The 19,318-nt window shown below is 34.1% G+C and overlaps 2 protein-coding genes across 22 annotated transcripts in view; both read right to left on the bottom strand.

Moving 5' to 3' along the window:
- The window catches only part of LOC148613516 (tyrosine-protein phosphatase 10D-like), an 82,402-nt gene extending 77,026 nt beyond the window's left edge, over window positions 1–5,376 (bottom strand). For 2 of the 3 annotated variants that reach the window (XM_088586855.1, XM_088586857.1), the window contains exon 1: window positions 5,120–5,342. In XM_088586855.1, coding sequence (XP_088442981.1) covers window positions 5,120–5,194 — 75 coding nt within the window. In that variant the 5' untranslated portion in view covers window positions 5,195–5,342. Of the gene's footprint in view, window positions 1–5,119 lie in introns of all 3 variants that reach the window. The other variant, XM_088586856.1, reaches the window with a different exon arrangement.
- Window positions 5,377–14,755: 9,379 nt separating this feature from the next.
- The window catches only part of LOC148613514 (uncharacterized), a 52,022-nt gene continuing 47,459 nt past the window's right edge, over window positions 14,756–19,318 (bottom strand). For all 19 annotated transcript variants that reach the window (XM_088586854.1, XM_088586836.1, XM_088586852.1 and 16 more), the window contains one exon: window positions 14,756–18,437. In XM_088586854.1, the coding sequence (XP_088442980.1) occupies window positions 18,427–18,437 (11 nt within the window). In that variant the 3' untranslated portion in view covers window positions 14,756–18,426. The remainder of the gene's footprint in view (window positions 18,438–19,318) is intronic.

Below are 19,318 nucleotides of genomic sequence, written 5' to 3'. Positions count from 1 at the left end.
ATGGAAAGAACACAATCAAGTAAATATTAACTGGCTTAAGATTACAGTTAAACAGACATTATGTGATCAATTCTATCAGTCTTGGTTTTCACAAATGGACAAGACATCTCGTGGTGAATTCTATTCCACTTTTAAACGTGAATTCAGAATTGATCCATATCTTCTCAGATTGTCCCCAACAGAACGTATTCATTTGACAAAATTAAGATGTTCCAACTTATTCTAGTGGAAATCAAAAGAACGGATTCCAGGAACGAAGACCAGACAGTGAAAACAGACATCAACAACAAAGAACATAAATGACCATAATAATTTAAATTTCAACAACCGTAAAAATAGGCTCAATATTCCTCCGCGCCACATCATCGTCTTAATAAATAATTGCAGGTGTGGATCCAAGGAAGTCGGGCGTGGGGCCCCTCTAAAATGGGAACACATTTTTTATGTGTTGAATTCTTGATTTTTAAACAAATTCTACACCCAAAACATTGTCTTGCCTTGCCTTTGAATTCTACTTGTGCCCCCGTCCTAAACTCCCGGAACTGTCTCTGGCTTGTATAATAGTACGTATATATATATATGTGTGTAGGCTAAGATACGCCCCCTCCCCCAAATCAACTCCAATGTGATTTTTGGATACCCTAATACCCCACGTTTACGAATCAATTTGTCGCCAAAAATTAAACTGAAGGATTTATTTTTGCCTCTTTTTATATCTCATTGAGCCAAAAATCCATTTTTTGTTTGTTTTTGATTCTTTAAAATCTCCAGCGTTCTTCTTTCGCAGAAGTCATTTATACTCACATATACACGTCAGGTATAATCAGGTATTCTGTAGCCATTTATGATCAATTCTGACAGAAAATCAACAGAGGTCATCAAAAGAACACAAGAAGTATCTCATCAAGTTACAGACTTTTTGAAACTTGTGACTTATAAAATAAATCATGTTTATTGTATATCGTTCCTTTTATTATCGCAATTTGATTGTTCATATCCTTTATTCTTACTTTATTTCAAGAGGGTAACACAGTCAGTTTACAACTAATCATCCATGAGGCCCTCACACAAAAACAACTTTGTAGATATATATCAATACTCTCTGTATGAATGAAATATATAACGCACTTGAAAAATGTTTCTAATGAAACTATGCATACTTTACTAAATCATTGATAAAAGCCGTCTAAGCCATTCTTACCAAGTTCTTCATTCAGACATTTTTTCTGCCTTTTAATATTCTCAAGATAAATTAAACAAAAAAAGACCATCATTCGGCCTTCGCATTTGCAAAGGCATTTTATCAAACAACTGGAAGATATTTGTTGGCCATGTCACAAGAAACAAGATGGGGCTTATATTATGATTAACATATAAATAAAAACAAAACACTGGAAATCACTGAATTTGCACAGTACTTTAAAAAGGAGCCTTTTTATATGCTGTAACTTTATATGTCTCCTTGCATTATTGTAATGACCGTTTGAATAGATGCAGAACGTTGTAAACAATTATATATTTTAAGCTGAGGTCTAAATTAATCAAACATCATATACGTATGTATATACCGGTAAGTATTGTACATTGTTACAATGTTTAACCTTAAACCTGCAAGTGGGTATTTCTCAGTCTTTTTTACGAACAATGATGAGGAAGCTTACACAATGTTATCTTTATTTATTAGATAAATCTTTAAATCAATTTTAAAATAACATTTCCGTCTATCCTCTGAAAGTATACAACACAGCTCTATAAATTAAAATGACTATACTTAGGATTGTGACATATGCAGATAGATTTATGGTTTTATTGCTGCGCTTTGTGTGTTGTCTCTTTATCTTTTAAATACATTTGTATTTGTTGATGTGATGCCACACTAGATGTAAACAATTTAAGCTTACTGGTACATTTTTAAAATGGTAAGCATTGCACATATCTAAAATGTCCCAATTTCACGGAAATTGAAGTAGACAAAAGGATAGCCTGCTACTTCTTCAAAAGTCTTATACAAGTACAATATATATTCTTGGTTTGTTACACGGTTTACACCAAGATAACAAGTGATTTAAGGCGTTTTTCGTTATATTGATCCGTCGTTTGGACGGTTCAAGTACACAAGTAATAAAGATAAATATACCTTGGAGAGATAAACCTCTAAATCGTGATTGAAATGTTTAATGGCGAAAATTTTAGATAAGTTTTACAGAATAAAATCGTAGAAATCAACAATTTAGGTTCTATGCATTACTAGAAGGGCGTGCATTTGTACCTCGCTATTGTACTGAGGTCAATAATAAGATATAAGTAGATAAATAGCCTTATGTTGACTAACTCTGTACATATATATTAATATTTTCCCATGATAAAGAGTATAACTTAGTGATGGTAGACATAAATTTATATATATACATTTGTAAATGCATCTATTCATACTCACGAGGTCCCTTTTCCTTAGGTGTAACCTATTCAAGGGGCCCCTTTTCCTAAGATGTAACTTATTCACGTGATACCTTTTCCTAAGGTGTAACTTCTTCACGGGATCCCTTTTCCAAAGATAAATCTTATTCACGGGGTCCCTTTTCCTAGGGTGTAACTTCTTCTCGGGGTGCCCATTCCTAAGGTGTAACTTCTTCACGGGGTCCCCTTTCCTAAGATATTATATCTTATTCACGGGGTCCATTTTCCTAAGGTGTAACTTCATCACGAAGTCCTTTTTCATAAGATGTATCTTATTCACAGGGATCCCTTTTTCTAAGGTGTAACTTCCTCACAAGGTCCCTTTCCTGAGGTGTAACTTATTTACGGGGTCCATTTTCCTAAGACATATCTTATTCACGGGGTCCCTTTTCCTAAGGTTTAACTTATTCACGGGTCCCTTTCCTAAGATGTGACTTACTCTCGGGGTCCATTTTCCTAAGGTGTAACATGTTCACTGAGTCATTATTCACGGGGTCCCTTTTCCTATGGTGTAACATGTTCACAGTCATTAGCGATATAGTCATTGACGGGTTCCGTATCCAAATGTGTAACAATAAAAAGTTGCAGCCTCCTGATGCCAATAATTTTACGGAATTCCTATTCCAAAGGAGAACATATTCAAAAGATCACTGGTCTAAATGTGTAACATATTCAAAGAGTCCATAGTCTACCGGTGTAGGAACAACGCTTTTTTGGATAAGATGAAAAACAAGTATAGATTGATTGGGTTACCAATTTGCCATAAAGTGGAGTATGCAGATAGTACATAGGTCCACATACATAGCCTGTTCCTACGCCTACGTTCTATACGATCGACCACTTTATGCACCCTCCCCATAAAAAAAACAAGAAACAAGAACCTTGTTGATCTTGAATTCGTTTGCGTGTTTCTTTTGAAATATATACTAGTATTAGCCCTAGTGGTTTGAGGAGCGAAAAATGCTACTTGTATTGTTTTTTTTTCACATACTTTGTTTGCAACTGTTCGTGATGTTGCATAATTACATGTGGCAAACAATCTTAAACGACTTGCTTCAGTAAATGTTTTTTTTTTCTTCCTGCCCTTCAGAATCATCATGTTTTTTCCCTACTGGTGCACCTGGTCCATGCTCCCAGTTTATAGTGGAGTCCGAGTTGCTCATTTGCTTTTGTTACTTTGTATGTATGATTTTAGTTACTTTATGTTCTTTGTTGTGTATGTCTGTTTTCCATCTCTGGTCTTTGTCCCTGGATTACATTCTTTTTATTACCGGTATAACCTTGGTTCCCTTTATTAATCTTTGATTTGAACGACAACACGTCGAAATGATGCAAATCATGCAGTAGTACCAGAAAGGGCACGCACATACAGGAAATGCAAGAAGTTAGGCTCAGTTGTAATCTAACAGGTAGACAATGCTGATTTTGATAGATATTACAATATTGTTTGTATGATATATTGGTTTTGTGAATCGAGTAATGAGTGGGATCAAGCGTCGACTAACGAAGGAGTTATCATGGGCTGAGGAAGGAGCTAAGATTATCAGTTAAAACACTGACTGATATTAATAGGAATTTTCTATAATGAATATTATGCTCTAGGTATGGTAATTACATCTGAACTAGATGCATTCTAATCTTTATATTCTGATAACGTGTTCATTGCGTTTGTCCATTTCATCAACGGCATTGTAGGAACACGGTGGACGCAATCCAAAAACAAATGAAGCACTAGAAACAACACGACCAGCCTACACCTTTGCAGTTTGTAACCGATTCATTTCATCATTCGTTCATTCATAAACTGAACAATAGTCGGGTGAGTGCTCGTGGTCATCATGACCGGATCCACGACAATGTATGCACAGGGTAAGCCGGAAATGGTTGAGAAGAGATAAGTATATTGCTCGGATATCTGCTTATGTTCTCCCTACCTTCTGTCTGATCGACACTCACTTATGTAAAATATTAAAAATTACAAGTGACTTATGTAGAGTTGATATCTTAAGGCTTTTCTCTCACATTGTACACATTAATTATGTAAAATATTGACGTGTGTATGAATCTGAGGTATGAATACGGTCTGTGAAAACAACAGGGGTCTTGCATGGGATGTTGTTGGATGAACGTGATGGGTATATTTATGTAATTTATTTAAAGATGTGTTCTGTTATGTGTCTATTATTGTTTCAATCATATATGTCATATTTAACATTGCCACTTGTGGGTCCTTCATCGGAAATAAAGATCTCGATCCTTTTTACTACACAATCATGTTGCTAATGGGTACTCGGACATATGTTATATACATGTAAAAACCCGCTGCCACTGCATCAATACATACTTACCAACAATTGACTTTAGTATCGATTAACGGAATTCCAACATCTTTAAGTGGCATTATATAGTGGTACCCATGAAATAAATGATGGGCTGAAGATGATGCATTACTAAATGGAGATGTTGTTAAATCTCAGCCTGCATAAGAGAATAACGCCGGTGATGTATGTACGTTGAAATGAAAAGGAATCAAGGGTTTAAATTGGCCAAAACAACGAATCAGCTTTGAGAGCACTGAGTCTGAGGGGATCGGCCGGGTGAAAAAAAAATTTTCACACCCCCGCAACTCGTATCAAGTACGAACGTTAAATATAATACATACCGGATTCAGAGTTATGAAAATACCGGAAACACATAGTAGAAATAAAATCCATCTTTCCATTTTCAAACTGCTCATTAAAACAAAAATAACTCAGGAGCAACACAATCAGCTAAACTAAAATTCCAGTTGAGTTTGTTAAATATCCCAGGAAGAAAGTGCCTCTTTCACATTTGTACTCATATTTAAGAAGTGTAAGTGGAAAGCAGTCGATATAAAATTGTTGTTTAACTTTTTCAGTTCGCTAACTTCACGAGGATGTATATTTCTCTAATTTGTAATTGACATTTTCCTGTCTCTAACCCGGCATGAATCAGATGAGAAAATTTAGCGACAAAACCGACACACACGTATTGTTATTTACTTCCGTCTCTCAATGTCAACACAAAATCACATGACACATCTTGTAAGTTTAAATCCTATATACCTTATTTAAAATTGATATCAATGAATATGCTGTTGTTTGTATTTTCCTTTTTTTGCAAGTTGGTTCACGATTCTTCCTGCTTCAATTTGATGATTAATAGAAATCTGACTGAAAGGTGAAACTGAAACGACTTTATTCCCCACTGACTTTGAAAAAGTTACTTATTTAGAAAAGTGACTTTAAATAAATCTAAAGAAAATAAAGTTACCAATGTAGAGAGGCCGGGACAAAACACTGCTTTTGTCTGGGGTGGACCCACGACTTCAAGTTAGGGGCGTAAATAGAATTTAAGGCTGAGCGAAGCGAAGCTAACAATATCTCTTTTTTTTTGGGGGGGGGTGGGGGGGGGGAGATTTTGTAAAAAAATTCATGCATTTTTTTTTTTTGGCATAAGTTTAGGGGATGGTGTACGACGGGTCCGCCCCACCTGTTTGTTAAATATTATATCTCGATAAAAATAGGAACTCCACTTATGAATTTCAAACGAATGCACCTGTTATAGCTTCTGTCATGCACATGCACTAGGAAACGTTCCCGCGTCTCCTATAAAAAAATTATTTTTGAAAGTGACAATTAGTTATTACATGTTTTTAGACATGAAAACACAGAAAAATTATTATGATTTAATAAATAAAAATGAAAAACATGTTTTTCACTTCACTTGCTTCTTGATGAAAACAAATATGCACGTGAAAAAAAATGGACCCCCTTTTTAAAATATCTGGATCCGCCACTGTAATGTACTGTCTCATACAGGAAATATAACGAATACGGGGAATATCAACCACACCTGATCTGCAGATGCTATCGAATACTAGACGCTTATTACATAATGTGGGGGCCGGATCCAGTATTTCCCGAACGGCCCCTCCGCCCCATCTGGTCCTGCCACTGACATTACTTTAAAATATTTTCCCGCCATTTTTGTCAGGTATACGTTAAAGGCAATTCAAAATTAATTCTTGGTTCTCACGTCATTTATCATGAGTAAAAAGGGAGGGGCATATTTTTAACAACATTGTGAAAAAAATGTAATGCTTGTGTTTTTCATTCGACAAAATGACAAGGGGAAGTAATTTTTGTTATATTCTTGTGTTATTGACCTAAAATTTTAAAGAGATGAGAGAGGACCTGAGAACTAAGAGAGTATTTCTTCCTGACCTACAAGGAAGGATGGGAAAAAAAGAAAAAAACGGAAGATAATGTTTATCCGTCGATAACTCGAAGACTCTCGATTTATCTTTTTTTTACTGTCAAAATTCTTTTTAATATTAAGTCCCTGAGTCAAGTTAGTAAAAACGGACACTCCAATTTCAAGGAGTTCAATTTCATTTATTCTAAAGAGGGGCAAAATGACAAATGGATAATAAAATTCTTCCATTTCACTATTCTTCTTGACGTTTAAAATTGTTATTTTTTTTTATTTTCAGTGTCTTCGTCTCTGATGAATTCCTGATTTTTCTTATGGTGCGATCACACGGTCAAAAATGCGCATCAAATCCTTATTCAAAAATTCTAAATTAAATCCAGTACGCGTTCATATGTAAAATGAATTTCCAGTTAAGGATTGTTTTTAGCTTTTTTTTCTTTTTATTGCGAGCATAACTGGGTCAAATATTAAAACAATCCTTACAATTTAATTTCTAATCGACTAACGTCAAAATGAAGATTTGTCCCTTCATCAAAGCCTTTTTTGAATTATGGACTGCAGATCTATGTATCGACGTGAATGGCGTCACCCAGAGGCGTCACCGATTTTGCCCAAATGAGAAATAAACAATCAAATTAAATTATTGGAAATTGGATAATTCGAATTGAATGCGAATTGCGTGTAAACACAGCATTAGAATTTTAGTCATGTAAGTGAAGAAACTTTGCCTTTCTTGAATACATCCTTCCATAATTGCAAAACATGCGATTTTATTGCATGTCGTAGACAAAATGCTAAAACTTGAGTGTTGAGGACTTTTTTGGAAACTTTTTTTTCTTTTGAGTATCGAATAATAAAGGAGTTATACAATTGTTAATTTCGATAAATTCATTGACATGTAAAATTCGACGTGAAATTCGATATGTTTCTGTACAGAATAAAACATTTTCTAATAGGCAGTGTCTCCGCGTACACAACTCTCAGAGGAACTAAACACTGTAAGGGGCGTAGTTAGGCCTAAATGATGTGTACTCAAAACAAATCATCAGGGTCGCTACCACCTCTTAGAGATAGCATTACGGCTAGGGGTCTAGTCTGGTCGATTGCTGAACTAGAAAAAAACAAATTTCATAAGATATTTTTTTGAATTTTGACTGATACTAGTATATTAGTATATTAAGGCTCTGGCTGAACTTAATGTTATCTTGTTGATACGGCGCACAATTTCAATGACTTTAACTACCTTTATCACGAGACTCCAATGAGCTTTTTCAATTTTTCATTGATCCCTATTTCCACCCATGGGTCGCATGTAGCTGCGAACAACCAGGATGAAAAATATTAATTCACGGCATAAACATGACGTGTCATCAATGAACGGCGGCTTCGCAGATGATAGCCTCACGACAAAGGATAACATTGCACGCAGGTCTAGCGAAATACTAGTACATGCATTTTCAGACTACATTAATATTTTCAGACTGTGTAAGCATTTTTAGAGACTATATCGGCAACATAAAGGAATTTGAAGTAAAAAAAAAAGACTAACAGAGGGATCAGACAATCCTGATTTGGGACAGGCGTAAAAAAGTAAATGCAACAGGCAGACGGACATACGGCGGCGAAACCGAGAACGTGACTCGAAGATCCTACAAAAGTGGCAAATATCTTTCATGTAAGAAATATCTATATCTCATTGATTTTATCTGTAATGGGCAATGATCCAATAGTGAATTTTCTCCGTATCGTGAATGAATGAATACATTTTTATTAGATCTATACCTGATAGGTTAATTATAATGGCGAACTTTTTCCCACATATATTTTTTTTGTCATTACACTGTACTTTTCACCGTCGCTCAAAAATTCAGACTTGTATATATTAGGATAAGGTGGAGAAAAACCTTAACTTTCTTTTTTGCCATTTTGAACTTTGTCCAATATATAACTTATGGAAAGTAAAGTCAGGAACGTACGCGGATTGAAATCCGTAATTCCGGTTTTAAAATTTGGATGACATAACGTATGAGAGTTTTTGTAGTGGCATAGAAAATATCATTATGTTATAGAAATAACAACCCAACCTTGATAAATTAATATTTAAAATCATACGTACGACCTTCCATTGCAAAAGACGTTCTTTTTTTTATTTTTTAGGCTGATTTTTCGATGTGTACGCAAGTGCGTTTTTGCGTATAGGCTAGAAACCACTTAAGGCTAAAAACCACTAATTCCACTTCCCATAGGCTTCTATGCTAATTTGACAATATTAAATGGCTTCTCTGGACTTTACCTTAACTTTAACCTGCAGAGGACTATATATCAGCATGATTCTACATATGTCAGCTCACAATCCTCAGAATGGCATGTGGTGTTAGCAGACTTGCAGTGCAGTACTGGTCACCGGAAGTGAAGGGTCTATAAATAGCATGGAAAATCCCAGTGTTTTCACAAAATAGGGGTATATTTAGAAACCATTATGGAGATTAGGCTTCACATCACAAGAAGCAAAATACACCTATAAAATGTACAGAAATGTTTTTCGTTTCAGAAACTGTTTAAATTTTTTAAATAAGATGAGAGCTTTTTTCACAGCACTATGAGGAACAGGGGTAATTTCTGCGTAGGACTATTTTTGCGTGCGTTCCAAATGCTCATGGGTTGAATTGGTGTTCTGTAACCTAAATATAAGCAGCTACGCCCTTGACGGCAAATGCATTGGTCAAGAACACTTTGTTATATAATGTGACGATTTTAACATGAAAAAGCTGGATAATTAGTCAAAATTTATCTCGAAATTTATGTCTCTATGTTTAAGGTAATTATTGTATTTTAATGATCCTTCGGTTTTACATCGATATGCACCCATAATTGCACTTCTTTCGAAATAAATATTAGTCCATGGAGTACGGGGTTCCCCCGTGCACCTCCAACTCATCAACTTCATAGTGATTTTCAGGAACCTTTACACCTCCCATTACCGAATTAATTTGTCGCCAAAAAATATTCTCGGATTCTTTTTCAGCATAAACCCTTATTTGTATCCCACTGGGTCATGCAATAAGCCATGATTTTTGCGACTCAATTGTTCGAGAGTCTAAGTCTTCCGGGAACAGCATATGTGAAGAAACTAAATACATATAGGTACATGTATCATGTAGCCCTATGTCTCAGCTTTACAATGGTACTATATCAAAAGCTCCTGTGTACGAAAAATAGATATTTTCTGCAATGCATGCCATAAATATTTTGATCGCTGAGAATATCAGACCCATCGAAAATCATTCCGGGGTTACCGGCCCGACCGAATCCCAGATTTTGTAATTTTGTTCTCTTTTCTCCTATATCTATATGTATAAGGGTAACTAAAGAAATCAATTTTCATAAGACAGGTCAGGTGGTCTCAGCACGGATCAAATAAGGACACAACATTCAAGTCTGATACACACATCTGAATTATGCTTTATACAGCATCACCAAGTGTGTGGTATTTCTGGCTCGCAACATGTGAATACTGTGGTGAACTAGATATTCAAATGGAATCGAAATATGCAAGCCCTGCTGTGGTAAAAATATTGTACGTCAGCCATTCTTAAGGTAGGAGATACGTAAATATCGCGTCCTAGAATTTTCTGAAATTTTGTCTATCCCGGACTTGACTTTTTATGAGCAACTCGGCGGGTGTTTCTAGAAAAGCAGAGGACGCTTACCCTACCGGTGCACCTGGTCCATGCTCCAAGTTTTTGGTGGAGTCCGAGTTGCTCATTTACTTTTGTTGCTTTGTGTGTATGATTTTAGTTACTTTGTGTTCTTTTTTGTGTGTGTCTGTTTTCCATGTCTGGTCTTTGTCCTGGATTACATTCTTTTGATTACCGCTATAACCTTGGTTCCCTTGATTACCCTTTGCATATGGAAAGATCGACTCGAATGCAATCATATGACAGAAAAAAAATGACATCGTGTCAGATTTCGTTTTCTAAGTATATAGATTTGAAATATACTAGTACAATGATGAAAATACATAGGATATGTAGGGAAATTGTTAAAAAACAGCAGGTATTAAATCATTTCTTAGTATTGTGAAATAACGGTGCCTAGAATTTTCTTTAAAAAATAGTATATAATTATCAGCTGTAATAGCTATCGAAAGATTATAAAAATCACTTGACAACGGGGCTCGTTAACCCGTCATGCTGCTGTCCTAAAGTGGGAGTACTTACCGTTTTATTTTCGTTTTTTTTCGGTAACGTCAAACTTTATTTCGGCGACGTCACTTATCTTTACATGTTATACGGTTGGAAATGAAACGCTAGGCTTGTTACGACACTTGTTTCATGTATGTACGTGTAGCAAAATTAGTGAACGGAAGTCCCTGGACACAGTGTCTTCAGTTTTAAATGAATTCAAAGATGTTGGAAGGGGATTAAAATACCGAAAAGGCAGAGAAACAAAGTTTTTCGAGAAGAAGGCGATTTACAAATACGTGTAGTATTGTCTAACCATTCTATTTCAGATTGCTATATTTTACGAATGCATTTTCTGTATATTCATTTATTTCATAACACGTATTTGTATCGAAAAAAAAAAATCAAAAATTCAAAAATGGATACATGATCGCTACATTATTGTATGGCCTAAATGATAAAAATGCTCAATGAACATATGGGATATTTGGTAGGCGTAGTATTTAATGAAGTCATTGTATTCTTACTGAAGGAGACACCAGCTGACAGTGATGAGAAAGCCGCGAAATCTTCGGAAGTATTACACAATAGGTGCCTTAGAATTGAGATACTGATTTTATGGATTATTTTAAAGTGAATTAATTCCCCGCAATAAAGGAACTGGGACATAGAAATACCGGTATACGAATAATTCTGACCTAATCCAATCAGTTTATTGTAGCACATACCAATTCTAATTATTTTCTACCCTCCACTATTCGATTACAGAATACACTATCAAATTATATTAGGACCGCTGTCCGTGTGTGCGTCCGTCCGTCCGTCACCCCTTTTTAGGATTGTTTACCAACATATGTAATTGATAATTGCGCCGCCATTTGATTTCAACAAATTTCATAGGAGTTATGGAATTTTTGCATGTCATTTTTTTTGCGGCGGCAGGGGACGTATAGCTACTCATAGCAATCATGTTGGAAATACATCATGATAACAGCTTTTCATGAAATTTTTTCACGTTGTGTCTCGGGTTTGTTTTCTGACACAGGGCTTATAAATGTCAGACATAAAAAATGCATTCTTCTTGTGTAATGTGCACCTGTCAAACTACTGTAACCCAGTCCACTTTCCCTCTTTCGCAAACCCTTGTCAAAGGCAACTGATATTTCATGGGGCATAGTAATTTTGATCATGCAGTTGTCTATGAGGAATGGTGTCAGTCTACGGTATAATGTTATTTGTAGCACTTAAGTTTATTAACTGATAACAAGTTGTATTATGAGAAGTATATATTAAAAAAGGCATCTGGAGTTCGCTCAATTGAATTTTGACCTGAAAAAGTAAAAAAGGCAAACTAGTAGTTTGTAGTTCAACTATGCAAGATGTCAGTGGGTTTTGTGTTCACTCGTCTATATATAGGTGTTCCATGTAAACTGACTACGAACCTGAATATCACACAAACTGGCGCACTGGTACGATGGCAATTGAATTTTATTGTGCTACTTTAAAGACAAATTAATCGTCATTTGTAATCAGAATGGTGAATTTAAATGAATGAGTTTAATTTTGAAAATTTACACAACATCAAGCTCGTGTTAAGATGCGTTTGAAATCGATCTCTATTCTATCCTTCGATCTTAATCCTATTTTTGCAATTTGACGATTAATTAAACAATCGATGTAAATTGATTCAGTAAAAGAGTACTTTGATTTATTTGATAGTTTGTTTTAGGGATGCCAATTTGATATCTTGTGTTTTTTCCCTCGACCATCGCCTTTTCCCGATTACCACATTATTGAGTTTGATTTCTTATACCAGTGGTGGATCAAAAGTCGGATAAAAAATTTCACGCAGTGTTTTGTCAAGAGTGAGCAAATATTATTATGTCAACCCTCTGGAACCCACTTTTCAATATCAGTGAATCCACCCTAGTCTCATATATCTTGTAGTTTTCTGTCTCCTATTTATTCTTATGAAGCGCGGTGAATATACATAATAACTTTGTATGTATATATGTAAATCACTGTATAATTGTAATCATAAGATTCTTCATGCTAATAGCCGTATTTGATTGGTCGAGAACGTCTTTGCCAGAAAGTTCATACTTGCATGAACTTCGCCAGATCGTTCATACATGCATGAACGCTAGCCAACTTGAAACCAATATGGCCGGCCGTGTAGTTCGAAAGAGTGTGGCAATGACCTAAACGGCATAATATAGCCATAAGAAAAGTTTACTACATCCACATTAATTTTACCGATACAGTTTGTTTACAGCGAGTAATTTTCAGCTCGGGGGAAAACTTACAAATGCTTAAATCTAACTACAAGTAAATTCGCCCCCCCCCCCAAAAAAAAAATAAATTGTTCCAGAACTAAATCTATACATTTACCGTTTCAACACATTTAAAAAAAAAATTCCCAAATGTCGGGATTGAATTAAAAGAATTAAACGGCTATTTTCGGTCGTTCATACATGCAAGAACGACAGAAAATAGCTGTTCAAGCCTATAACATTTTGTAAACCGTACTTATTCAGGGGTATTTCTTTTTGTATGGCTCTTTGGCAAGACACATTAGCGCAGCTTTCAATCCTTTGAACTCTTTCTTTTTCTCTCTGTTTTTGTTTTTGTTTTTTATTTTTACGCTCATTTGTGGTATGTCCACAAAAATGTAATAATATACGCGAACCCACTCTTCCCATACAAATGACTTTTAAATTATCGTTCGTCTAACCGTCTGACTGGTTTTCATATATATTTTATTCGTCGAAACAAGACTGGTCATTGATTTTAATCGGAGGATATTTCCAAATTTCTCTTTTTTCATAAAGAATGCTCCTAAGACCATATCTTCGATCAGATTCGCAATTATACAAAACAGAGGAGAATTATATGCAGTTTTTACACCCTTTCAGTATATCTGCCGGATGTCTACTACTCTTCTATCCTGTCTCCATTCCAAATTGTAGTTATTACTTTCATGTGCATTCAATTTTTCTTTCTCGTGAACATCTTCTGGTCTCTCTTTTCCGCGAAGGTTGTTATTTTGTAGAATACAGTTTAGGAACGAAATATTCACGGGAATTTCGATTGCCGTCGAACATTTTCAAGTCAGTGGTCAAAGGGAAATAACTCGCATAGTAACGGCAAAGACAACGTTTTTTCCCGTAATCCGCTAGTGGCGTTCATTTACGTAACTCCTACCTTAAAACAGATGTTTGTGTTATGCCAGAACTACGTCGACTTTTTGTACCGTGGTAGACATCTTACAATTAGGCTTCTGGAACAGGGTTATGTTGCTACAAGATTGAAGTCATCACTACAGACGTTTTATGGTCGTCATCATGAACTCGTGGATCGTTATGGTGTATCCATCTGCACCATGTGAACCATGTGAAACGATTTTTAATCGTGTCATAATTTTCCTTTCCTCTTTAGTCTACCTTGCACTTAAAATTTACTTTTTATGAGCAACAACTCAGCGGGTGTTTCTAGAAAAGCATAATTATAATATGTGTGTATCTTTCTATATAAATTTTAAAGTTTAAATTTTGTGGTCTGCTTAATACTGATGTTTTAGCTGGAGAAAATTGACGGTGAAATTACTGAATTTATTTCACAGTGAAATTTCGAAATATTTTTTATACCAGGATCATTTGACAAATCACTCCTATCCATATAATAATTTGATTTTCCTAACTGTGATTACCTTTCATTTCACTTTATAAAGGATGAAAAATCAAAGAGGCATCAGTCTATCATTACAAATATTGTATTCATAAAAATTACTGAAATCTTGTTACATAGTACATGGAGTGGCAAGAGAACTATACAACACACATTCTTTTCCCAAAAGACAGGCTTATATAAAAACATCGTAGGTTTTCACATTTTATTCTGAATTTCGACATCGAGTGGACAAGCAACAATATCTGTCCACCAGACTATAGATGTAAGTGTACGTTGTCTACCAACTGATAAAAATAGGGTACAAAATCAGTATAAAACACATAAATGACTATGAATGGATCTAAGTTAGTTTAATATACCTTTATTTCATAAAACTGAATACACATCAAACTTATCTCAAGACAATCTATGGGTTTTGAATATTGCAGAGAATTTTAACAAATGAAAACAGAAATAATCTTTCACCATAAATGAATTGACTTCATTTTGTGGACTTATTTCAAAAAAATTGAAAAAAGAAGATTTTTCAATACTTATTGTTATGTTTGTTCACCAACTTAACGAAAAGCACTTCAGCTACAATCTGGATGTCCATCAATACATCAAGTCTTTTTTAAATTTATTTTTTATAATTTTTATTACAATTTTTCAACTTTTATTTCATACTTTTTATGAATGAATATTTAAAAAAAAAATATTTTTGATTTTTTTCTAGCTTTTTCAATATTTATTGAACACTTAAAGCTGACATGCGAGATAAGAATTATATCCCATATTCTCAATGTATCTTACATGCAAGATTAGCAGAACAAGAAAATATGAATGAAATCTCAGGTACTGTCTATCGATTTCACATGAATGTTTTGTAAGCACAACCAAAAAGCACAAAACTGTAAGAGTTTAGGGAGCTTCAATATAGCCCCTAAATGAATTGATGGACAATGAAAACAAAGAATACAAACATATCAAAACTGAAACAAAAAGACGCACAAAACTTGCATATACAAAACATACAGGTATCACATTTATATCAGGTTTATATATCAGGGTTATATCTACTGAGCAGTATAAACTTTGTAGAATCCAGTCATCGTAAGTTATAAGACACTTGATAGTCATCCTTAAGTATTGTTAATAAGTTGATATTTAAATTGTTCAAAAGTATTACATGTACTTACATGTACATGTACATGTATTACATGAGTAACTAAACATACTTGTATAATGTTCTCATACACATGCAGATAAGGGCTAGTTTTCAATAAATCATAATTCTATTTATAATAGTCAGTGGAATTTCAGCAAAATGAAAACATAGTTTTCCTAGCATTAAATGGAAACAAAAACCTATCCAAGGAAAGTTTTCAAACCATCTGAATTTTCCTGAGAGATCTGGGACTAGAACAAAACTTACAAAGGCCCTAAAAAGATGGTTTGCCCTTTTCTAACCAGATATTTTAACTTGAAAGAATATTGCAGCAAGAGTGTAGCAGTTATCTTCAATACTGGATAACAAGTACTACAGACAGACTGCTGAATATACAATGTATTGTAACATTTACATGGACTTTTATTTGACTGAAATTTATTCAAGTTTTGGGGATTTTAAGTTTACCAAATTTCAAAAAGCTACAATCACTATAACATGAACATCAATTTGACTTGAAGAGACTTTGAGACTTTTGACAAATCTGAAAACTGATGACTTAAAAACAGTTAATCAAGCTTTTGGCATTAAATTTAGGATGAAAACCTCCAAAAATAAATCCTAAGAAGTAGGCACTAAATATATTAAATAGTAGGAAAGGGCAGACCAAATATATTTCAATATGAGATTAAAGTAAGAATACTGAAGAAAAGCCTTGAAATTCCATACAAATAAAAATACCTAACTATATATACAAATAAGCACTCAAATCTCTGATAAATTACAAATCACAAAAAATAATGGCAAACTCAACAGGTAAAAACGACGACCTATATATAATAAGTGGCAGCAATACAGTTTATCACATAATTTTAGCCTACAGTCAAAACAAATTAGAAAAAAAATCAAGGATCATGTTTCCTTCACTACACCAGATTCGGTATTTATAATTTCCTATCACATTTCACAGTTATCAAGCACTTCATAGAAATGATTCATGACTCCTTATACCATGGCTTTTCTATAAATGCAGGTTATAACAAGCACAGTTTTAACAAAAACAACACTCCGTCTGGCAGAGAAAGTCGGACATTTTAAACATTAAAAAAGCAAAGTATAGGTGTATACTTTACAACCATTAACAATAGTAAGGCAAGAAAGAAGAAAAGATCTATCTCTGAACAATACTTTTAATGTAGCCAGTTTTTAATGAAGAAAAAACATTTGTTTCGTTATCAATCTGCACAATAAGCAGCTTCATACAAAATATATTCACAATGTCACCATGCAAAGCCCAATCCTTTAAATTTTGTGAGACATGTGGTAACAACATTGGATAAGCAGCCAATTATACTTCATATGCTATTTGTTTCAATTCATTTTTGTTCACAACAATAAATATTTCACTAACACTATTGCTTCACAAATATACTGTTGTTATACCCCTAACAGAAAAAAGCATTCTACTCATAGCCAAGATAAAAAAATTAATTGTTCTTATGATTTTTTATTAATGTAAAAGTGCAAGCAAGCAATAATTTTAAACTTATTTTCTTACTTGTAAAAGCTGATAATTGGTGCAATTTCTAAAATGTTCTGGTGCAAGTCAAGCATTTTTTTTTTTTCATTTTTAATTATTTTACTAGTTTAAAAACAAATTTGAAATAAAAAAAAAGGAATGCATAAGCTCAAAAGAACAAGTAATTTATTTGATGTGGCCTACAAATTTTCACAAATTATCCAAATTCAAATTCACTACCACTAAAGTAATTTTATTCAAGCATATAGAACCATGTTACTGTATTCTTGGAAATTTTAGCATGGGGTTAATTTGTTGCCTTTTTACCAAGTCAATAAAATCTGGGAAGTAAATGAAAACTTCCACCACGCTATTTCTCATCAAGTGAAAAACTAAACGTTGCGTGAAATTAACCCTCATGCGAAATATTCGAAAAAAATAAAAACGAAAATTAACCACCCGAAAATTTCCAAAATTACAGCCTAAGGAACAAAGAAGCAGTCCATGCTTTTTTTAATTATTTGTGTATTATAATTTTCCCTTATATTCCAGTTGTCATGGTACAGTATTTGTATGTCTTTAATCATGTAACTTGTCAAGCCATTCATAATTATATTGAAGACATTGTCATTTCTTTCAATAATGGCCATTGAAAATTATTTACTTTTTAAATAAGTTAATGCCATGCTTTCTTTTTTTTTTGTTTTCAAATGCGAATTTGTCCAGTAGTTCTATTTGCTTGTAGCTATATATCATTAATACAGTAATAACATGAGGTTTCTTTGTTGTAACATTATAAGAAAGAAATGATTAGTGGGAGTAGCACTCATGTCAATTCCAACATGTAAGGGGAATCCCCTTGAATCATTCTCCATAAATGCCCCTCTTCTGATTCACTATCTTCATCCCCGTCCCCAACCCCATAATCCATCAGTCTTTCTTTGACCTCATCATAACTCTGAATCATAGCACCCTCTAGCTGCTGCCACATATTATCAAGTTCTTCCTGTTTGGGGTCTTTCTCACAATGGTCAACATTGTAAGTAATAGGGTCTGTGTCAAAGTTGTTATTGTTTACAGACATATTTAAAGCATCACTGGTAGATGAATGATCACGTTCATCAGAAGCAGACATGTCTTCACTTAAAGAATTGTCAGAATGTAAACCGTTAGCAACTACAGCATTAGCACTCTCATGAGCAATCTGAAAAACAGAAAGCAAATTATGTAAGGGAGAAGTATCTTACAGACTGGTTAATGTCCTTCTTAAGAGAGAAATAAAGATGCCTCACAGACTGGTTAATATCTTTCTTCAGAGAAATGTAAAGATGCCTTACAGACTGGTTAATGTCCTCCTTAAAAGAGAAGTAAAGATGCCTCATAGACTGGTTTACATCATTCTTAAGAGAGAAGTAAAGATGCATCATAGACTGGTTTACATCTTTCTTAAGAGAGAAGTAAAGATGTCTTACAGACTGGTTAATATCTTTCTTAAGAGAGATGTAAAAATGCCTTACAGACTGGTTAATGTCCTCCTTAAGAGAGACGTAAAGATGCATCATAGACTGGTTTACATCTTTCTTAAGAGAGAAGTAAAGATGTCTTACAGACTGGTTAATATCTTTCTTATGAGAGATATAAAAATGCCTTACAGACTGGTTAATGTCCTCCTTAAGAGAGAAGTAAAGATGTCTTACAGACTGGTTAACATCTTTCTTAAGAGAGAACTAAAGATGCCTTACAGATTGGTTCATATCTTTCTTTAGAGAGAAGTAATGTTGTTCTTTGTACAATGAAAACTGTATACCAAATATCAGGTGTAGAAAACTATGACAAGGGGTCAATATCAGCTCTTGGCAGAAATTCCAACTCTTTAGAAGCAATTCTTTATAACATCAAACTCACTGGATTTAAAGTCAATCTGAAAATTCCCTTAGTCTCTGAACTCTTTGCCAATTAATTTAAAGTTTCGAATATAAAGCAAGTAGTCTGTAAACATGAATATAAAATGGTTTAATTGTTTTGTTGGGGTTTAACGTCCGAGCAGCAATATAAAATGGTTTAATAATAGGATGTGAAACAAAG

This window comes from Perna viridis, chromosome 6 (genome assembly GCF_037379345.1).
Source record: "Perna viridis isolate PV_CMFRI_1.1 ecotype Kerala chromosome 6, ASM3737934v1, whole genome shotgun sequence".
NCBI classification, from domain to species: Eukaryota; Metazoa; Mollusca; class Bivalvia; order Mytilida; family Mytilidae; genus Perna; species Perna viridis.
This window is presented reverse-complemented; position numbering and strand designations above follow the sequence as displayed.